This window comes from Tenrec ecaudatus, chromosome 1 (assembly GCF_050624435.1).
Source record: "Tenrec ecaudatus isolate mTenEca1 chromosome 1, mTenEca1.hap1, whole genome shotgun sequence".
Taxonomy (NCBI): domain Eukaryota; kingdom Metazoa; phylum Chordata; class Mammalia; order Afrosoricida; family Tenrecidae; genus Tenrec; species Tenrec ecaudatus.
The window spans coordinates 49,126,419-49,148,357 of NC_134530.1; the positions used below are offsets into that span (position 1 = coordinate 49,126,419).

The 21,939-nt window shown below is 51.8% G+C and overlaps 1 protein-coding gene across 1 annotated transcript in view; it reads right to left on the reverse strand.

Moving 5' to 3' along the window:
* Positions 1-20,406: 20,406 nt before the first annotated feature.
* The window catches only part of PAFAH2 (platelet activating factor acetylhydrolase 2), a 39,077-nt gene continuing 37,544 nt past the window's right edge, over positions 20,407-21,939 (reverse strand). The window contains exon 11 of the mRNA XM_075552696.1: positions 20,407-21,936. Coding sequence (XP_075408811.1) covers positions 21,842-21,936 — 95 coding nt within the window. The 3' untranslated portion in view covers positions 20,407-21,841. The remainder of the gene's footprint in view (positions 21,937-21,939) is intronic.

The following is a 21,939-nucleotide window of genomic DNA, read 5'->3' on the forward strand; positions in this document are numbered from 1 at the left end:
ACAGTATGGTACATAAGATTTATTTAATAAATGGATGTATAATTATTTTAAAGTACACTTAGTAAAAATAGATACTGCAAAACATTTATATACCATGTATTATTTCATGATAATGCCTATCATGAAACCATAAAAATGATGTTCACAAAAATGACGTGCGTAGGAAAATGCTTAGAATGCTCAGTAAACAAAAAGCACGTCAGAGCGTTATCTACACATATGATCTGAACACTTGAGCAAGCATAGAAAATACCGGAAGGAGACAGCTGTGGCCGCTGGTGCGGGGACAGAGAGCAGCCTCCCTCTCCCATGGCTTCCAATTCAGGGCCTCTGCCCTAGGCCTTTCTGACTTGACTCAGCAGAGAAAAATAAAGCTTAAAAGTAAATCCCCAGAGAATTTAGAAATATTAAAGATGTATGGCTCTGTTAACCCAGTAATTCTACCTCTGGAACCGAAGCCTGTATAAATACATGCAGAAGTGCTGCATTCTGACCAACAGCAGGACGCTGCTTCCAGCCTAAGCGATTATGGAAGAAGAGGGCTTACATGAGTTCCAGTGTACATCTATGATGGAGACGGTTCAGTGGCAGTTCTAGGGAGGGGGCAATTCGGCAGGAAAACGTGTTCGTGAGATGCAGCTTGCAAACACAACATGGGTGCTACGAATGCATTTTTGATCAAGAAAAAAATGGAAACTGTACACACTTGGGTTTGCACACAGGCTATCCAATTGTTCACAGGAGCTGCCTCTGGAGAAAGAAACTAAAGGGAAATGTGTGCTTTGGTGGTGTTTTTGCTCAGCTGAGGATTGTGTCTTTGTTCTCTTGTGTAATTTAAAAACAATCCTAACAGAGAAGGAAGGGCGAGGCACAGAAGATCTGAGAAGATGCCCGACAAAATCATCAACAGTTTCCACCCGGGAAGAGGGACGCTTTGGCGTTGCTGGACGACGGCTCAGTGCCGTCCACACCTGAATAACCTTCCTCACTAAAACAGCGGTACCCAGAGAGATGGCCGGCTGGCTGGTTGGCTGGCAGTGGCCCTGCTGTCCCTTCACACTGGGCTTCTGTTCGCTTATGGAAGCTCCCTGCTCACATCCACAGCCCGGAGCGGAGCGCAGAGCCCTGAATTATAGCAGCCTCGGTTCTTCTTTTCCTAAAGTGAGAAACCAGATGCAGGGACACTAGACCCAGGTGACCCCAATCCCGGGTCCCACCTTCAGTTGCCAGCGATAACCCCTGGGGGGGAAGAGCCGAGGACTGCTCTCCGGCCCCGTGGGGAGGAGGACCGGACTTCGAGGGCGGCCAGCCAGGCGGCGAGGCCACAAAGTAATGGTATCAGTGTAGCACCCAGGGCGAGAACAGCACCCCAGCCCCGCCGAGCTCCCTGGGCTCAGCTTCAAGGGCCTCTCCCAGACAATGGCGAGTCACAGCCACCAGGAGCCTTTGCCAGGTTTTCCTGCGGGACGGCGACAGAGCGCCGGGTCACATTGGCCTCAGGTGGCCCTCGCTCTGGGATGCAGCTCTCAGGCTCCTCTCCGCCCGGTCCCTGGGATTCAGGCTGGAGGATCTGTTTGCAGCAGGAGCGGAGCAGCGGGAGGCGGGAGGCAGGAGCTCCGGGTGGGACCCGCTCTGCCACCAGCCCGTTGTGTGATTGGCAGCCTCCCGAGGTCCCCAGAACCCCGGGGCTGCAGCCAGGCGGGGGGCTGGGTCTCGGGAGGAAGGAGGGCGGGGTCCCGGCCCCTCCCCCACCAAGACTGGCTCGGCGCCGCTCCCTCGATGGTGGCCAGGCTGCCGGTCCCGCTTCCCGTGCAGCTGCTGCCTGTCTGTCTCCAAGGCAACCAAGCCCGAAGACTGATCTGTCGGGTCCAGGCTCTGGAGCGTACCTTGTAGGCGGGTTTTCAACCTGTCTTTCTGGAAGCTTGGCCGTCCCCACTCCTAGGAGACCCCCTCGACATTGCATGGTGGTGGGGAGAGTGCCCTGGTCACCTAGAAAGCACCCCTCCTCATCTTTCAGACCTGTCCTTCACTTAGAGCCCGCCCAGCCCACGCCCCTGGTAATCTGTGATCTGCGTTTCAAAGGCTCCTGTCTAAGGAACCTGGAGGAGCAGATGGCTTAGGGGCCAGCCGGTGCAAAGAGATCCCTGCTCTTCTGCCTGGCCGTGCCCACCCGCTCCGGTCTGCTGTCTGCGGGCCTATGGCTGGGGCCCCCGCGCTGCGACGGGTCCTGCTCTGCCAAGACTGACGGTCACCTTTCTCAAAAGGACACTGAGCTTTTCAGATGTCTACCTGGGACGCAGAATCATGTGCCTCCCTGCCTTAGGCTGGCTTCCTCTGTGGCCATGAAATGAACAGCTGTCCCTCTATTTGTGTTCCGATGCCCTGCTTTGAAGCTGCCTGGAGGGCAGGGACGACGCGGCCTGCCTATGCCCTGCAGAGTCAGTGAGCACGCGGACCAACCCGAGAACCCGGCTGGACTCAGGAGACCCACGACCTGGCTCAAACCAATTTGTTGCCCTTTCAGGACATCACGGCCCCATCTGTAAGTCGGACAACGATCTCTAAACTTCACTCAGCGCTCACTCCTGACTCCAAGGGGGGATATTAATAAAGCCCGGAAAGTGGGTCAAGGTTGAGTTAAATCCAAGAGGGAAAAACAATTCATGAAATGGCAGCCTTGGACCCCAATATCCCAACTGAAAAGGGTAGCTAAATTCATGCAGATTAAACTCAACCCAGGAAATGAGTTCTGGGAAGCTAAGAACCTGCCCCTTTCCCAGCCCCTTCTGGGGAAGGTCGTCCTAGGGGGTTCTCAACTTGTGTGTCGAGACCCCTTTGGGAGTCAAAGGACCCTTTCTATGCTATATCAAGCTTCAAGTCAAAATTTCATTTATTTGTCATCAGAAATAAATATTTCACAATATATAATTACATATTGTTTTTGTGATTAATCACTATGCTTTAATTATGTCCATTTTATAACAATGAAAATACATCCTGCCTATCAGACATGACAATTCATAACAGTAGCAAAATTACAGTTATGAAGTAGCCACATGGTTGGGGGTCACCACAACGTGAGGAACTGGATTAAAGGGTCATGGCGTGAGGAAGGTTGAGAACTACAATGTAGTGGATTGTGGTCCTGCTGGTAAAATCAGTGTGGCTTGGGCCAAGATGGGGATGCTGGATTCCATGGAAACAGGCTTTTACCATGGCAGCCTGGCTGGAACTCTGCCTGCCCAGTGAGTGAAGCTGGTCGTCAACACACAACCCCAACCAACTGGACCCTCCTTTCCTCAGGAAATACCCCCTGCTTCCAGTTGCCCATTAAGAAAGGGGGTCCTGGTACTTGGCCCTGTGCTGACTTGGAAGCTTGGGGACTCTGAGCAGCTGTCTTGGCTTGCCGCTGTGTTCATTCCCTAGAACTCTCCCCCACAAAGCCCCATCAAGGAATGTAACTTCCACGGGCCTCTTCCTGGCGTTCCAGAAGAAACTCACTGCCATCCAGTTGCTTCTTAGCGACCCTTTAGGATAGAGAACTGCGCCTTTAGGTTTCTGAGATTTTAAATCTTTATAGGAGTAAATAGCCTCATCGTTCTCCCTTAAAGTGACTGGTGGGTTTGAACTGCTGCCCACGACACTACTAGTGCTCCTTTAACCCCGAGAGCTCAGCCAGTACAAATAGACACACCCTACACATGCCCAAGAGATCCCTAGGGGTCATGTCTCCATTCTGACAGTCAGAAGAAGCTACCACACTAGCACACTACACTGCCTTCACACAATCCTACCCAACTCCCTTCCCCCTTCATGCCTTCCTGCTTGAGTTAGTTGTTTATTGTGCAAATGATTGAGTGCACGGCTGCCAATGGAAGGGCTGGTGAGCTGGACCCACCCAGTGGCACCCCAGAAGGAAAACAGGCTTGGGGATTTGCAAGATCACAGCCATGACTATTCCATGGGGTGCAGTTCTCACTCTGCGACTCATCCCCGGGTCCCCATGGGTCGAATCGACTGGACAACAACTTTGAAACCTTGTTTTGACCGTTGCTGAGAAGACACCCAGCAGAACATGCACGACTCAATGAGCCAGTTCTGCACATGCAGTTCAGTGACACTGGTCTCATGGGCCAGGCCGCTCCTCCCACGTCAGTCAACATTAGCTCACTGCCCCTAAGGTTCCTGCCCCGCCTTCCAAGTGGCCGTTGTCCCTTTGATCCCGTAGAGGTGGTTTTTAAAAGGATTTAATGATGCTCCAGGTCGGCCTTCCAGACTAGTTAAACTATTGTTTGGTGTTAAGGAGACTCCAGGGGCTCTTTTTGGGTTCCGAGTTCCTGGTGCTCTTGGGACGGTTTTCCAGGTGTTGGTGTTTTTAAATGGCATCACCCTCTCTGTAAGGAGGAAGACCAAGTGGCACGCGGCAGGTCCAAAGCAGGTGAACAAGCTTCCCGACCAAAGGCATGCCTCGCTGTGGCCCTGGGATGGAGCTCTGCCCCCCACCCTGGGGGAGGGGGACGTGGCTGCTTCCACAGGGGGAAGGGACTTTGTCACATCCTATTCCCCAAAGAGGGGAGAGTTTCGCTTCCACCTAAATCTGTGAGAAAGCATCTCCCTGGAGCCCTTGACCTCATCAAAATGACCTGCCAACGAGCCATTTACAGATTAGTCAGGTGCTGCCAGCCCCTTCCCAAACTACCCTTGTCCATTCTGCCCCTTGTTGCCCCTCCATGATTTGGGGGGTGGGGGTAGCGGGGAAGCTCACCAACCCTGCCCTCCATGATTTGGGGGGTGGGGGTAGCAGGGAAGCTCACCAACCCTGCCCCGCCTGCCTCTATTGGAGTGGGGAGAAGCAGGAGTTAGCACACACCAGACATTAGGGAGAGTTTTATTAAGTCCCGGAAAAGCCACATGGGTTCGATAGTCACTCATCCCCACACCTTATAAGACCTCGAGGAGCAGAAGATTAAATTGCTGTGACACCTCAGGAAATGGCCAATTGCTACCCGCTATTGCCACCATTATTGATGTCCCCATTATTAAGGTCGTGGGGTCAGCTCCTGGGCGCACCCAATTAACTGCACCCCGAGGCAGAGATTGAGATGAAGCTCTAGATAGCAGCACTCTCTCCCTCCGCCAGCACCACACCCAAGGTGCATGTAGGCCACGTTCACGCTGCCTAGCTTGTCCACAAGCCATGGACCCGGCCTTCCTCAGGAGGCGCGTCCAGTGAGGGGCCGGTGCGTGGCACATTATAGGCGCTGAGCTATTGCTTGTCCACAATGTCCACGGTGCCAGGTGCTCTTTGCGTATCATCTCAAGTCCATAGTCATCGCAGTGTACCAGGCAGCACTCTCCGTAGCCCCACTTACAGAAGAGGAAGCTGAGGCTCATTAAGGAAAGGTGGAGTGTCCATTGCGACCCGGCTAGGAAAGAGCAGCATCGGGACTGGATGGAGGCTGATTCACGTCGGAACCTGGTTTCCTGCCATTTCTTGTGGTGGGTTCTCGGCCACCCACCTCCACTGATTGCCCAATGCCATTTCTAACTGGCTCCAGCTGCCAGGCAGGGGCTAGTTCTGATGCGCTGTCCGCTCTTCCTGGCCCTCTCTGGCGGTCTTGCCCTTTCTGGGTCTCCGTATTCCCACTCGTCAAATGGGGTAACTTAGTCGTCTGCCCTCCTGCGTTTCCTGACACGACTCCTGTTCTGCCATGGCGGCTGGCCAGGGCTTCTTATAGCAAGTGCGCTGGGACTCACGGAAGGGCCCAGAATTCCTACTGATTAAAATAATGAGACCGTTGAGGGACACCTCCGGCTCCACTCTGTGCCCAGGGGAGTCTGCCATCCTAATCAGAACCCTGTCACTGACTCCCGCCTCCGTGGGGCATCTGCAAAGGGATGATAATCAGATGACCCTTCTCCTGGGAAGCAGCAAGGGGAGCGGGGCGGGGTGGAGCTTAGGCTGGTGTGTGTGTGGGGGGGGGCAGATGAGAAAGGAAAACGCCTGCGTTTCAGGCAGGTTTCAGAACATGACATCATTCCTGTCGAGAGTTAAGAATCGCTTTTAATCCATGTTCAGGAAGCTGCTGCCTGGAGCCCCTCCACTTGCCCGTTTTGCCCCTGTCCCATGTCCTGGAACAAGGGGACTTTAGTCCAGAGGGTGCTTCCGTTCGGCCCACCAAGCCTCCCGACGCCCCTGAGGATTGGCAGAGGATGGAAACCAAAGGAGAACATGTGGGGACAGCTCTGGAGGTGGCTGCCACTCAATCTAGGCTGAGAAGGTGCCTTTCATCACCTGTCTGCCCCCTCAGGACTGTCCTGGGCTTCTCAGCAGACACTGTCAGCGCAGGGCTGGTGACAGGCTCAGGCAGGATGATAAAGCTGGTATTTAGCAGAAGAGAGAAAAATGTCTTCCTCTCCCAGCCCAGTTATGATTTAGACGCAGCCGTGGGCAGAATAGCAATGAGCTCCTTATTTTAAGGGAGCGGCAGAGAGATGAAAATAGATCAAGTGTGTTGAATCGATCCAGGTTTTTGCAACCAGTGAACTAGATTTAAGACCACACCTCTACCAGGCAGGGAGAAGAGAAAGATGAGACATCCTGGTTAAAAATGAACGCCCGAAATGAACGCCCGCTGGCTTTTCGTGTTGTTGCCTGGTGACGTACATCTAAATCATCCCTCTAGATGGCTCCGACCTCAAACTCCCCCTGGGATCCCCTTTGGGGTGGAGGGCTTCAGCCCCAACCCTTGGGTCGCTGATCTAAGTAGCCCCGCCCCCCAACCCCTCCCAATTGCCTTCTAGTATATTCCTGTTTGTGACAATCCTAAGTGTTTTAGATCAGAGCTGCTCTCGAGTCAATGCCTACGGTCTTTCAGAAATAGATGGCCAGCTCTTTCTTCTGAGTGCCTCTGGGGAGACTGGAACACAACTTTGCTGTCAGGAGCCGAGCATTTCGCTGTTAGCATCACCCAGGGACCCTGCAATCCAAATAAAGCCCACCAAACACAGGGAATCTTGGGAGAAAATGAATTGTCCAGATCACCTAGCCAAAGCTAGGACCTGTTTCCCATGGACCTCTTTGGCGCAAGACACTTTATTATTTCAAATGAGCCCGAATTGACTTGATGCCCGTGAGTGTTAAGGGCGGGCTGGTTTTCACACCACTGCCTCGGCTGCCCAGAATCCTGCTGGGTACCTGCCAGAAGGTCAGCTGCTCTTTCTAGACTGACCACCTACTTAAACACAAAGTGCCCCTCTCCCTGGCCCTGCCTATGTCCTGCCTCTATTTCCTTTCACTTCTTGTCCGGAAGACTCACATAAGATAGGAAGCTTCATCTAAAGGTTTCTAGCCCAGGGTCATACAATTAAAAATACAGAGCTGGGATTTGAATTTAGTTCTATCTAAATTCCAAACCTCTTTTCTCACCATACCACTGAGCTTCAGGACTGCGTGCAGGCTCCCCCAGACCTCCTCCTTAGACACCAAGTGCCTCTCGCTGGCCCTCCCTATGCCCTGGCCCTATTTCCTTTCTCTTCTCAGCACTTGAAAGCATTTGACCTTCTACAGATTGTACTTGTTTATTCTTCCTCTAGAACAGTGGTTCTCAACCTGTGGGTCTCAACCCCTCTGGGGGTCGAACGACCCTTTCACAGGGGTCACCTAAGACCATCGGAGAACACAGATATTTCACAATATATAATTACATATGGTTTTGTGATTAATCACTATGCTTTAATTGTGCTTAATTATGTTCAATTTGCAACAATGAAAATACCTCCCGCATATCAGATATTTGCATTATGATTCATAATAGTCGCAAAATCACAGCGATGAAGTAGCAATGAAAATAATGTTGTGGTTGGGGGGACCACCACATGAGGCACTGTATGAAAGGGTTGCAGCATGAGGAAGGCTGAGAACCACTGCTCTAGTATCTCGACTCCATGAGGGCAACGGGTCTTCCCCCTGCCTAGAATAGAATAATCCCCAGTACCCAGAGTAACTCACTGCTATTGAGTCGATTCTGACCTACAGTGGCCCTTTAAGCCACAATAGAAATGCCCCCGAGGGTCTCTGAGACTGTAACTTTTTGTAGGAGTAGAAAACCACATCTTCCTCCTGAGGAACCACTGGTGGTTTCGAAGTGCTGACCTTGTGGTTAGCACCCCAATGCTTAACCACTCTACTGCCAAGGCTTCAGTGCATCTTAGTTACCCAGTGCTGTTATCACAGGAATGTCAAGTCATTCAGAAATCTGTTTACTCAGTTTAGGGGACCAGAAGTCTGTATCCAGGGTGCCAGCCCTGGAGCAAAGGCCTTTGGTCTCTGATCTACTCCTGGCCTCCACTGTGGGGCTTGACCTGTCTCTTCCTCAGCTCTGATTGGCTCCCTTATACATCTCTCTTATATCTCAGAAGAGATTGACTCCAGGCACACCCTACACTGATCCTACCTCATTCACGCCCCAAAGACAACCCACTTCCAAGAGGACTCCAACCACCACCACCGGCAGGCAGGGTCAGGTTCACAGCATGTGTTTGGGGAGGACATCATTCAAAAGGAAACAAAGATCCAAAAACCAAAAGGAGAAAAAGAGAATGCCGAGTAACCTCTTGCTGGTTTTCTGCTGGGAAGGTGACAGAGATGCATGCCCCTTCTGGCAGAAAGCCACCGGATGGCTGTCCCTTCAGAGAACTGGAGGGCTCTCGACTCTGATGAGGCAGCAGCGGGAGAATAACCAAACAGCAGATCTGCTTTGGGGAAGGCAGGCGTTCGCAGGAGAAGGTGGCCTTGGGGTTGACAAGCTTGTGAGCCGCAGATACAAGGTGCTAGCTTGCAGGTTAATTTGAGACCTGTGACTAAGAGGACAGAACGGGACTGGAGCTGGGGGGAGGGAGGAGGCAGAGCTCTGTCTGCCAGGGGAACCAGCACAGCCACTGCATCGCATGCTTGCCATGGTTCTTCACGCAGGACGATTTAGGGCTGGAGGGTGAGGTAGTAACACCACGCTGTCACCCATCTCCAAAGACGACTCAAAGTCGCAGTTGTTCATGTCATCCAAGCTGACTGGGACAAGCTTCTTGACCTCTGATCAGTTGCTGAGATCCTGGTCGGAGTAGAGCGGCCCTATCGAGGTTTCCAGGCTGTAAATCTTGATGATTTACTGTCCACTCCTGTCAACAGTGAGTCTCAGAACCCCCCAGGGACTGTCCTACTCTGTCTGACACGGTCGCTGTCAGTTGGAATCACCGTCAGGGAGTTGCCTTTTATTTTGGAATATTGGATCTTCAAGTCCATTCCGACACAGAGGCCCCGTAGGGCAGAGGAATTGCCTCACAGGGTTTCTAAGGCTGCCATCCAGGGAGGCCACAGCTGGTTCCTGCAGTGCTGCTGGGTTCCCGGTCACAGGCAAGCACTTAACCTCGGTACCCCCAGCGTCCCTTCACCTCTCCGCTGCCACCTTGGGTGTCTGAGACGATCGATCACTGTTTACAGGAGTAGAAAGCCCAGTCTCTCTCCTGAGGAGCTCATGGTGGTTTCAAACTGCTGACCATGCGGATCGCAGCCCAGTTCATAACCACTGCGCCACCAGGGCTCCTATTAGGGACCGTGAAATCGCTTTCCAAAGTGACTTTACTATCGCACTGTTGTCCTCCCCAAAGATACGAAGGTTTCCAATGCTCCGCTTCCTTGTCGCCACTCATATTTTTAGGCTTACGTATTCTTGGTGTGGAATCGGACGCCTGTTTCTTATAGTATGTGGTTTGTCAGTCTGGCTTCAAGGTGAGGCCCAGCCCCGCCGCAGCCGTCAAGCAGGTATGTGGTGCTGATTGAATCAGCCGAGGAGAGGCGTCCTTTAGAAAGCCCTTTGTGTTAAGGCGAGCCAGGGCATCACACAGAGGCCCCGGACAGCTGATCCGCAGGAAGAAAGCAAAACTAACACAAATGTGCTTGACACATGGATGTATGTATGGATTGTGATAAGAGTCCTATGAGCCCCTAATAAAATGATTTTTAAAAAGTGAAAGCAACAAGCCTGCGGAGCAGGTCCAGGTGCTTTTAGCAGACAGGAGCAAGAGCATGCTGCGGGTCCCCAGGAGTGCCGGGTAGTTTTCCTAGGCGGGTGCGGATGCGTAATGTCCGGCCTGAGGGCTGCCTATGGCTCAGGAAATCAAGACCAGCTACCACCACTCGCCTTCCGGTGGTGTCACCACGTTAGGGATGAGGTCGTTAAATGTCAGACCAAATGACCCTTGTTCCCCACCTCTGTCTTAGAGGAACAGAGTCCGCAGCTGAGCTGGAGCAGAGGGGGGCGACGTCTTCGTGAAGACGTGAGGGTCTTTAAGAAACGACTGATTCCAAGGCTCAAAAGCAAGGGGCCATTTGTAAGCTTTGAGAGAGCGGATGTGTCCGGCAGAAGCAGTATCCTAGACAGAGAATAATCGTAAGAGACAAGGCTGAAGTGAAATGATGAAGTTGACCCATGTCTTGGCATCTTCATTCATAAAAGGTGGGACTACTGGCATCTACTTCACAGAACTGCTGGGGGAAGAAAATGAAATCCTATGTCTGAGGCCCACATCTCTAAGGCGTCAGGCCTGGAAAATTGGTAAATTCTTTCAGAACCTTGCTTAGCATATGGATTGCCTATGGTGGAAGGATACAATCCTGACACACACACACACACACACACACATGTTAGACCATGCAGCATTTATTTCCTCATTCTGTTTGAACCACTGCCTCTTGGCCTATACACAGATACTGCATGAGCACATTATCTGCTCTTGAATTCCTGTTCTTGGTAATGGTAATGGTCATATGCAGTTTACTATGATCCACACAGTCGAATGTGTTTCCACAGTCAATGAACCACAGTGATCATCTTTCTGGTATTAACAACTTTCAGACAAGTTCATCTGACGTGTCAGACCTTGTTAAACAAAATTTCCAAGGTCACATAGCTAGTCTGTTGGTGTCTAGGAATGGAATTGATTCTGGGACTCCAACACCCAGGTTCTTAACCACTGTTATTCAGTAACTATCAATCATTGAGTAATAATTATCTCACTCAAGCCTATAAAATGCTAAGTTGGGTATTTCCATGTACAGAGCCTCTTTTTAACACATTTTCCCCAAATTTCCACAGGACTGAGACCCTGGCGTGTCTGGCTCCAGTGTCCTCTCTCAAACACCACTCTGGTCCCAGGTCTGTTCCTTATCCCCCTACATCGCAAAGCCTGCTGCCTCGTCCTCTAAACACAGGCGCTGAGTTAGAGAATGAGCTTGATGTTCTCTTTGGCTAGACTGTCCTAGGAAGGCAGTCTCAATGAAATCAGACTGGGGTTCAGGTGAGAGTGAGGGTGTGTTTGAGTCAACCCCATCTGCCTGAACAGCCAGCAGAGATCCAGAGGCACAAACGACGGGTCCGGGCCTCCAAAGCATTCGTCATCGTCTGCTCCGACTCCAAGGGACCCAGGGCGGATGCTGCTCTAATTACATTGGACTGATGAGGGACCTCTGAGATGATGAAAGGGGGAGAAGAGCTGTCAGGGGACACTGGGGGAGATCTGAGTCATCCCCCCTGCAGAGAGGGGGAGAAGGGCCAGTCTTCAAGCCTCCAGGGAGCAGGGGGCCAGGTGGCAGGCTCAGGGCATCTGGGTCCCGAGTCCCAGTCCTGGATCTGACACTAATGGGTGGCACGGCCAAGACAAGCTGCTTTCTCTCTCCAGTGCTCAGCTTTCACATCTCAAAAATTATTAGGATGCACCACATTAGGGAAATAAAGCCAAAATGGAAAAAAAAAAAACCCGACCCCATCAATTTATAGAAGGAAGGATTTATATTATAGCTCAGTAGAAGTGGTTCCAATGGCTGGCAGTGGGGAGAGCTGCTAAGCCAGTGGTCCTCAACCTTCCTCGTGCCGCGACCCTTTCATACAGTTCCTCATGTTGTGGTGACCCCCCAACCATAACATTATTTTCGTTGCTACTTCATCACTGTCATTTTGCTACTGTGATGAATCGGGCGACCTCTATGAAAGGGTCGTTAGACCCCCAAAGGGGTCGCAACCCACAGGTTGAGAACCACTGTGCTAAGCAGACTGGGTGCATTAATAAAAGAATATTAAACTGCCAATTGGAATGCTGAGTAATAACTCGTGTCTACCTGGCACTCAGTATGTGCCAGCCATGGGATCGAGGTCTTTACATGCACGATCTCATTTACCAGCCTCCAGAATCTTCTGCTGCTGTTCGGTGCCCACGTAGGTTCTGACTCACAGCGACCCTGTGAGCGAACACTGCCTGGCCCCGTGCCATCCTCAACACTGTTCTTGTGTTTCAACCACCGTTGCAGCTACCGTGTCAGTCCCTCCTGTCCAGGGCCGTCCTCGGTTTTGCTGCCCCATCCATTTTACCAAGCGTGATGTCGCTCTCCAGGGACTGGTCTCTCCTGACAGCATGTCCAAAGTATGCAAGGCTCCTCATGCGGGCCTCGGAGGAGCATCCTGGCTGTGCCTCTTCCAAGATGGCTTTGTCTGTCGTCTCAGCAGCCCCGAGGGACGGTCAATGTTCTTCGCCAGCTCCATAGTTCAAATGCAGTCTTTCTTTTTCAGTGTCCGGCTTGCACAGGCACATGAGGCAAATGACAATACCATGGCTGAGTCTCCAATGTGACATCCTTGCTTCTCGACTCTCTAAGGAGGCCTTGTGCGGCAGATTTGCCATTTTCCAGTTGGGTTAACTGCCACTCTGAGACATTACGTCACTCAACTAAGGAATTTATCGGTGGTGAAGTCAGGCCTTCATGTCAGAGCTCATCCAGCCTGGAATCCCAGACCTTTCACCTTGACACCCTATTGTCTCAGACTGTTGGATGTGAGAACAGACAGAGAGAAACACGCACGTGAAACAACTCAGTGGGGGAAGAAAACTCACGAGTGATCGTGAGAGTATTGGCATGGAGACTAACTTTGGCAGTTTGTAAGCAATAGGTAGTTTAGCAGGGTGGTGGAGACTTCTTCAGGGCAGCTATTTAGATGGAGGCAGGGGTGGTTCAGTGGCAGATGTCTCACCCTCCACGTGGGAGACCCTGGTTCGATTCCCACCCGTGCCTCTCAGTGCAGCCTCCAGTGCCTGCCAGTGAAGCTTGCAGGCTGCTGCGAGCTACGCGGGACGAAGGAGCAAGGCCTGCTGGCTGATCGACTTGTTGAAATCAGCCAATGAAAACCCCGCGGATCCCCATGGTCTGGACCACAGCCAGTCCATGTGATGGGGCAGGACCGCCAGGGTCCCCGAGAGCCGAGGCTGACGCACAACCACCCTCTTCAGATATCTCTGCGCATGCTTGAGAGCAGCGACGAGGAGCCACGTGCCAGCGGAGGGAGGGTGAGCACAGACGGCAGGCCTCGCTGCCTAACACTCACGTTGGCAGAAGAGCGAAGGGTCTGGCTGCTCATCTTCCTCCCCGAGGAGACTGGAACCCATCCCTGGACTCCTGCTTCAAGCTGCTCAGCCCGTTCACGTTGCCTACAGCACTGGCTCCCCACCTGGGAACCTGAAAACACTGATGTCCCGGCTCCACTCTCCGATTCTGTTAGGGAGCTCTGGTGGTGCCGTGGTTAAAGCAGGCCAGCTTACTCTCACCCCCCAAAGCAATCTGCTTCTGCAATGACAGCCCTGGAAACCCCGTGGGGGCAGTTCTGCCCTGTCCTGCGGGGCCACCGTGAGTCAGAATGGACTGCAGGACAGTGGTTTGGGTGGGGGCCTCTAAAGGTCTAACTTGTCATTTGGTATAGGAGGCCCTGAGCTCTTTAATATCCTTCCCTTGACTCGTTTACACCTGTTACAGTGCCCTGGCCATGCTGTGCCCTGTTTCACGTCCCTGTGCCTTCACACGGTTTCCTCTGCCTGGATGCCCTTTCTGTTCCCGGTCTCTCTTGAAAGCGCTATGCATCTTGGGTACTGCGGTAGCCAGCCTGCAGGATGGTCCTTAGACTTGCTGCCCTTGTGCACACCCCTTCCACACTGAATAGGACTGACTGGGATAATATTAGGGTCATAAAGACCTTCCGCCTCCCATTTTGCTCTCTTCCCGGTCACTTCTGCCATGCCCGGAGCATGGCTGGGGAAGCCAGTTGCCACGTCTTGAGGAACTGAGGCCTTTTGCCAAAGGCCATGAGAGTGAGTCACCTTGAAAGAGGATCCCTCCGTCCTAATCAAACCTTCAGATGACAACCCTGCCCAGTTCACATCTGGACTGTCATCTCATGAGTCTGTAAGCCAGAACCACTCGGCGAAGCTGTTCCAGAGAAAATGTGAAAAAAGAAATGTCGAGTGCTTTAAGCTGCTGCGTCTGGGGTTCATTTGTTACGCGGCGAGAGATAACAAATACAGGCAGGAGATGTTATGCTGGAAAGCCTTCTTAGGCCTCTCCCCTGCTGCAGCTGAGCTGACTTGCCTTGTGTCCCTTCTGGGCCATAAACAAAGTGGCTTCAAAACATTCTGGGCAATGGAATGAAAAGACGAGGGAATTTTCCCGTGGCTTCTGGAAGCTCCCCTGGACAGCCTCACCACACGGGATCTACTGCACACTTCTTTGTCCTCTCGAGCCGGCTCCCTGGGGGAAGGGCCAGCACTAGGACAAGCATCAGTAAGTGCTGCCGACCAGTCCAGTCCCAGACCTCCCAGGCAGGTGTCTGCCTTACACAGAATCGCCATATTGGAACTCACGGCTGTCATGGAGACGAGGGTCTGGGGCTTTTCTTAATCCTCCACCAAAACCCTGGCACATTCGCGGATGTATCCAGATCTTTCATGCCAACCTGCCAATTATCTGCGGAGCTTCAGAGCTCTGGTTTCCTCATGGACTAAATGACTTAAGGGTTCTTCCCATTCTAAAATGAGTGATTCTATGCTTTCAGTCTAGAGCATAACAAGTCTTACTCCATAAAGGAAAATAGACTTCAATCATAACATGGGTTCCCGGCTGTGTGATCAGGAGTATAGCTGGAACTTACCCCCCACCCCCACACCTGAGCCCCACTCTAGACCTTCTGAATCTGCATCTCTGGAGGCATGACCATGGCATATAAATACAATTTTAAAGGGTTCCCAAGTGATTCTGAAGCACACCTAGATACGAGCAGCACTGATAGACAGCAAGTAGCTAACAGAGTTTTCTAAACATTTTCTGCTTGGCTCCACGGTGCACAGAGTCCAGTACTAATCAGCATGTCTCTAAACAGCTATCTTCTTGTGAGGTACAGGAAAGCAATTCAAGGCGCACACTTGACTGCCAGGGCTGAGTTGGGTCTTCAACAAAAAATGGTCTTTGTATGACCCAACTGATTAGTCCATTTGGCAGGAGACCAACTTGGGAGTGTTTTGGCCTACAGAGGGGGAGAGCTTTTCTTCCTGGGAGGCAGGCATGGACAGGTGTTATGGGCATTGCCATTGAAGCCCAACCATTCAGGCTCGGATCTTGGCACCAGCACCTACCTGCTGGGCGACTGAGGTTGGTGTAGCAAATCTTTCTGAGTCCTTCCTTCCTATAGTGGGCATACCAGCCACAATCCTACGGGAATGCTCTTAGGATTGGACCACGGAGCACCGTGTCTGGCACAGAACCTCGGACAGTGCATTGATTCATCCTAATGCCCATCCCTCCACTGCTTTGTAGACTATCACATCTTACACTGGACCTTCTCCGCGCCCTCAACCCCCCCCCCCAAGTTTTTGAGGTGGGCAGGGATGACATCAGTGACCCCGTTTCATGGAAATGAAAAACCACGGCTCAGAAGGGCTTACTGGCTGCCGGTCAAACGGCAGCACAGCTCCAGTGTCTGGGCCCGAGCCTGAGTGTGATTATGTGAAGATGAATACTCATACACACACTTGGCAAGCCGGGCGCTGGGGACCATCTGGCTTCGCAGGCTGAAGGGGCCTGTATTTCTGAGAAGCTGCTTTTTTTAGATGAAAAGATGGTAAAAATGAGGTGGCAAACTGTTCTCCCTCACTTTCAACATGAGTGGGATTTGTGCTCGGCCCCCTTCCCTTCGACTCCCTCATGCCACACGTCCATTTGTACTACAAGTTTGCTCTAGCTGCCTTGGCTGCACGGTCTCTGGCTCTTCCCCAGGGCCCCACAGCTGGGGTTTGGGAAAACCAAAAGCAAATGAAGAGGGGGCAGCTGGAGTCCTCAGAGCAGTTGGGCGAAGACCAGCTGTTCTCAAAGCTGGCTGGGGAACAAGATCAGGGTGAACCCCTGATCCCTGCCAGTCAACAAGAGGATGATTTTCCCCCTCCAACAGATGGGCCCTGCTCCTGGAATCATATGGCAAAGTGCACAATGCTAAATAAGGCACAGGCTGCATTTCTCGTGGGGAGCAGCAGGCCAAGAGATCACATGGGACTCGAATGCAAACGCGAAGGCTTTCAGAGAAGAACTGGGGCTAGAATTGATGAGCAGTGCATGCAACCTCACCTCGCTGCCGTCAAGTCGATGCTGACCTGACAGGACCAGGAACTGCCCCTGTGGGTTTCTGAGGCTGTAACTCTTTGCATGAGTAGAAAGCCTCGTCGTTCTCCTGCAGAGTGGCTAGTAGTTTGGAACTCATGACCTTGTGATTAGGAGCCTGCAATGCCACCAGGGCTCCTCTAGTGTTGTAGTTACATAATCTGTTGTCAATTTGAGACTTAAGAGTGAAGGGGTGGAGTTTAGCCTGTCAATCACGTTGCAGCTTGATGACCTCAATTGGAGGCACTAAGGAGATAAACAGCTCGCTGGAGGTGGGCCACATGCTCACACCCTGGAAGACATTGCAGCTGACAAGACACATGGAGCTACTCTAGGGTCCTGAGCTGGAGGAGCCACGTGGAGACCCCTACCAGCGCTGAGATGCTTCTACCGCCACTGGATCTGCAAGATTTTCCACCACTGGCCTGTGATCTTCCTGCATTCGGCATCATTGCATGTGTTGTATGAGTCTGAAGAGGACTTTATAGATTGGTATTGGACATATGGGCTAATATCGGACTTAAGAACTTAATCTGGACTGGGCTGGGATGTTTTCTCAATATTAAATTGCTCTTTTATATAAACCTCTGTCTTGTACACATGTGAGTGTCTATGAATTTGTTTCTCATGTCTACCCAGCCTGACACATCTAGCAGGGCAAGATGGCTTCAAAGTGCTCGTGGAAATATTCCATTAGCTTTTAGTTCCATTTTTTCACGGACTTTTCGGAAGGCCCTTTGTATTCAGATATACAGAATATGGGTATGCAGAAAGTAGGTGAGGTGGCCCTGCAAACAAGAAAAACAACAAAACAAAACAAACCAGGAGAGGAAGCATAAATGGTGATGGGTGAGGTCTACTGGGGGACTGTGGGGAGAGCAGAGTGCACAGTAAGAAGAGGGGCAGGAGGGCCTGGGTAGCCCAGACAGGGGAAGGAGGAAGAGGAGGAGAAGGGGGAGGAGAAGAGGCAGCTCTGCAGGAAAGGGAGACCATGTAAGCATGAGAGTTCAAGGACAGACACCCTGGTAACCAGAATGGGTCAGTTCTGCGAGATCCATCGATTCGACAGGCCGCCCTCCAGAGTCCCAATTTATAGATGGGGAAACTGAGGTCAAAAGAGCAGCAGCCTGCACACAAGGTCACAGGGTGACAGAGTGTTACTGCTAAGCACCCAGAGCTCTTGTTTATTTGTCCTCTTTACCTGAGCCCACCTGGACAGCCCACCTTTTCATGAAGATCTGACGGCAGGGCGAAAAAGAGGCAAGACAGATTGAGAATGCAGGGGACTATCAAAATTATTCCAGGGGTGAGGGGATAGCAAGATTAGATTCATGTGCCACGGACAGGAGAGGCTGGTGTGAGAGCCGCCATGAGAGACGAAACAAGAGCAGTTGGGGAGAAACTGGATATGGCAGCGATGGAGAGAGCTTGGCAGAAGGTAATTCACACACTGCTCTCTCCCTGCCTGGGCAGTGCCTTCAAAGCTCGCCAGCTCCTTCAGCCTCCCAGACCTCAAAGGCTGCAGAAAACAAGGAACGCACTTAGCCTTAGTTAATACAGTCCTCCCAACTCTCGGCACCTGCCCCCACTCCCCACCGTTAGCCAGCCTGGGCTTTCTTACCCCATCTCCCACTCAACATTTTAGGGTCTGTGCTTTGCATCTGGCACAGTTGTGTGTGGATGATCAGCGACAACATTATAAGCCACATCAAAACATCAAGGCGAATTATTGCTGGTACACTCATTGGACAGTGATCTAGAACTAGGCTGTGGGTTTTGGTTTTTGATGGGAAGCATAGGGGAATTGGAGGAACGAGAACGGGAAATGGTCTCTTCATTTGTCTAGCTCCAAGCAGTGGCCGTGTGGTAGCGGCAGGCTTCCCATGAGGACGCTGACATGGAAAGGAGGGGTGACTGAAATGCAGGAACTCAGGTGAGGTCGTTGGCTGTTAACCACAAGGTTGGCTGTTTAAACCCACCAACTGCCCCACAGGAGAAAGAGGAGGCTTTCTGCTCTGCTAAAGATTTACAGCCTGGGCACCCACGGGTGTAGTTCTGCTCTGTCTATAGCACTGCTGAGTCGGGATCTACTTGATGCAGTGAGTGAGCGATTAGAAGCTGGAATCAGAATGCAGACCTTCCAGGGCCACTAATAGCCAAGGCAACGATACCTACCCTTTGTTGTTGCTGCTTCCATGGCAGTTCCGACCCACAGTGACCCTCTGCACGAGAAAGAACCACTGCCAGTGCTGAGCCGTCCTCACAATTGTTCTGTTGAGCCACCACGTCAACCCAGCTCACTGAGGCCTTCCTCTTTTTCACCGATCCGCTGCATAATTGTCCTTCTCCAGGGACCAATCCCTCCTGACAGCATGTCCACAGGATGGGAGACCACGACTCTCCCTGCTTGCCTCCAAGGATCATTCTGAATGTATTTCTTCCCAGGCAGACTGGTTTGTTCTCTTGGCAGTCTATGGTACTTTCGATACTTTTTGTCAATCCCAACACAGGTGTTCAAATCAACAGATCACCTGGACCAGTGCCCAGTGAAGCTCAATTCCTGCTCCCGATTTTCAAATAGTGCTGGCAAAACCGACATCTTGATTCAATCTGTTGTGGAATGATATGCCATGTCCTGCCAATTTGAAGAGTCAGGTGCAGAACCCAGTGCGTGTGTGCTGGGCGGCGCAGCCCGATGAGTGAGAGCTTGCGTTTGATGTGTACGACCCAGCCTTGCTACATTCTTGAACTCGGAGTGTTCAGGGCACTTCTCTGCTTCCTCAGAGATAAAATGAGGCTAGTACTCCTAAGCCCTAGGGTGACTGTGAGAAATAAGTAAGATATAGTGCATGCCAAGCATTTACGATAGTCCCTGGCCATAGTAAAAGCCAGCCAACGCTGGCTAACTTTCTTATTATTGGCATTGGTGTCTGGGCATACAGTCATGGCGTAGGGACAGGCTGTGATGGGCCCGAAAGGGTGTTTCCCAGTGAAGCTGCATCTTGTGTATCAATGTGACTGCCCTGTCTCTACAGGCACGGGGTCGGTGGTGCCCCAGGAAGAGGTAGTGGGGACCATGTCAAGGTCCCCACCGAGCCAAGACAAGCAGTTGGAGTCTATCATTTGACAATTCAAAGAGCCCAGAAATCTTAACAGGGAGGACCAGAGGGGCAGCGGTGCCAGGGCACACACTGGCAAGGGGCTAGGGTCTCTGTTGGGGTGCAGAAGGACCCAGCCAGTCTGAGCCCAACAAGAAGTGAGAAGGTGAGGGGTGCAGAGCCTCTAGTCAACCCACAGCAGACACTGCCTGCGCAGGACCTGAGTGTTTATGGTTTGGGGGGTGGGGTGGGGTAGCCTGCTGCTGTCCCCTCATCTAGCCTACCCTGACACATATCTCCTAAATGTTAAGTTCACTCTGACTGGGAAGGATGTACCTGATTTGTGGGGTCGGCAATCATTCAATATAGCCCATATTACATTTTGTGGCTTACAGACTAACCCGCAATTATATGGAAAATCCATGTCCTCCAATATCACTGGATAAATGAGTCATTAGCAGAACATAAGCTGAAGGGAAGCGGTGAGCCCTGTTTTTGAACATCACTTCTTTTGGGAGGTTATAGGTGTCTATCGCAGGGCGTTACCCCGTGAATCTGCATGATTTGTGAGTGTGCAGTAGGCACCAGGTCCGGCGCTGTTACTTCCAGAATACACACACACACGGTCTTTTGAAGCAGACAATGGCCATTGACAAAAGTGACCACACGCCAGGGCCAATCAGCAGGTTTCCACAAATCTTGGCGGGTGGAAATTATGTGGGTCATCTCCTCACAGAGCAATTAAGCTACAAAACAGTAACTATAAATAAACAGACAAACCCTGCATTTGGAAGGTAAGAAAGATGCTTTTAATTAATCCATGGTTTACACATCCTCTGCCTCAGTCCTCCTAACCATTCAGAATGCAGGCCCCCATTTCAGAGACTAGAAAGAGACCATCGTGTCCTCAGATGGACCCACTCAGCAGGGGTGGCACCAGAACTCAGGACAGGGCTACACTCTCCCTGAGCCCCAGGCTTTAGGGACACCCTCCTCCTGGCGTGCCACCCTGGGACTGTTCACTCTCCCCAGGGTCAATGGATCTGCTTTGTGCTGGCTTCTTCTGGGCCCCCAGCGAGGACTGAGGTAAGAAGCCCACAGAGAGTGGAGAGGGGTGTTTCAGGCTCTGTCACAACCAGCTTCGAGCTGCAGCCCCAGGAAGACTTGCTTTCCTCGGAAAGATCCACAAAGGCAGACAGAAGGCAATGCCATTCACAGATGGCTCCCCATCTTGCTCAAGTGCAGATGAAATAAAAAGAATCGCCCAACTTACCCTTAGGCAAATGTGAGTATTAATATCACTCACATTATAAAACACCAAAAATGGAACTGAATGGAAATATATCCTCTATCTTTGACTTAAGTTTGGGGCTGGGGCCTCAGAGATAGGACACAGATAACCAAAAGTGACTGATTCTGAGCCAGTTGGAAGCTCATTGCATTTGAAGGAAATGCCAAGAGCAAGTTGCTCCCCGGCCTTTCCAGGGGTGGCCTTCTGAGTTCTAGCTGGCCAGACCACCTTGCTCTTGGGACCAGGACGAGTGCAGAGGTCTGCTTCATAGTGATTCAACCTTCCGCCTCTCAATCTCCTGGGGTTCATGTTCCTTGAAGATATATTTTTAGCAAACCCCTCAAAGACACCCAGAGCTTCTCAGGTACCCCTTTGCGCCCTCATTTCGCTCTGTGTGCAACGAGGATAACGCTGTCAGCTTCTCAGGAAGTGACATGTATAACCAAGTACTACGTGCCCAGTTTCATGCAACGGGAAGACTTGCACATAAACAGAACTCACCAAGTGGCCCTGGGTACGGAGAAGGTGGAGAGGCGGGAAGAGACAGTGGCAGGTTGGGCCTGAGAGGGCCAGAAAGAGAGGATTTCACCTCCATTCCTGGGCGTCTTCTCTGCCTCTGCAGAAGCCACACTGGCCCAAGACGAAGGGAGTCCACACATCTGGGCCTTGCAGCTCAAGCTGAGCCCCGTCCTACTGCTGGTTTTCCACATCACCAGGGTTGAGGCCCCAGAAAGTCAGTCTGCCAATTAACAAGTGAATCCAGTCCCGGCACGTGCTGATCAACAACCCAAGATCAGAGCCCCTAGGTGTCCAATGAGGAGTATGCACTCTCTGTCTGTGAAGGGTCACGTGACCTTTTGCTGGGTGCTCCTGGGCAGTCCTTCAGTGGGACCGCAGCTCAAGAGACCTAGTGAAGAGGGCCACTTGTGTCTACAGGCTGGACAGGTGGTGTGGAGCCCCAGGAATGAGTGATGGTCCGATGCCTTCGATGAGGTTGTTCCACTGATCAAAGTCCTCCTTCAGGTCTG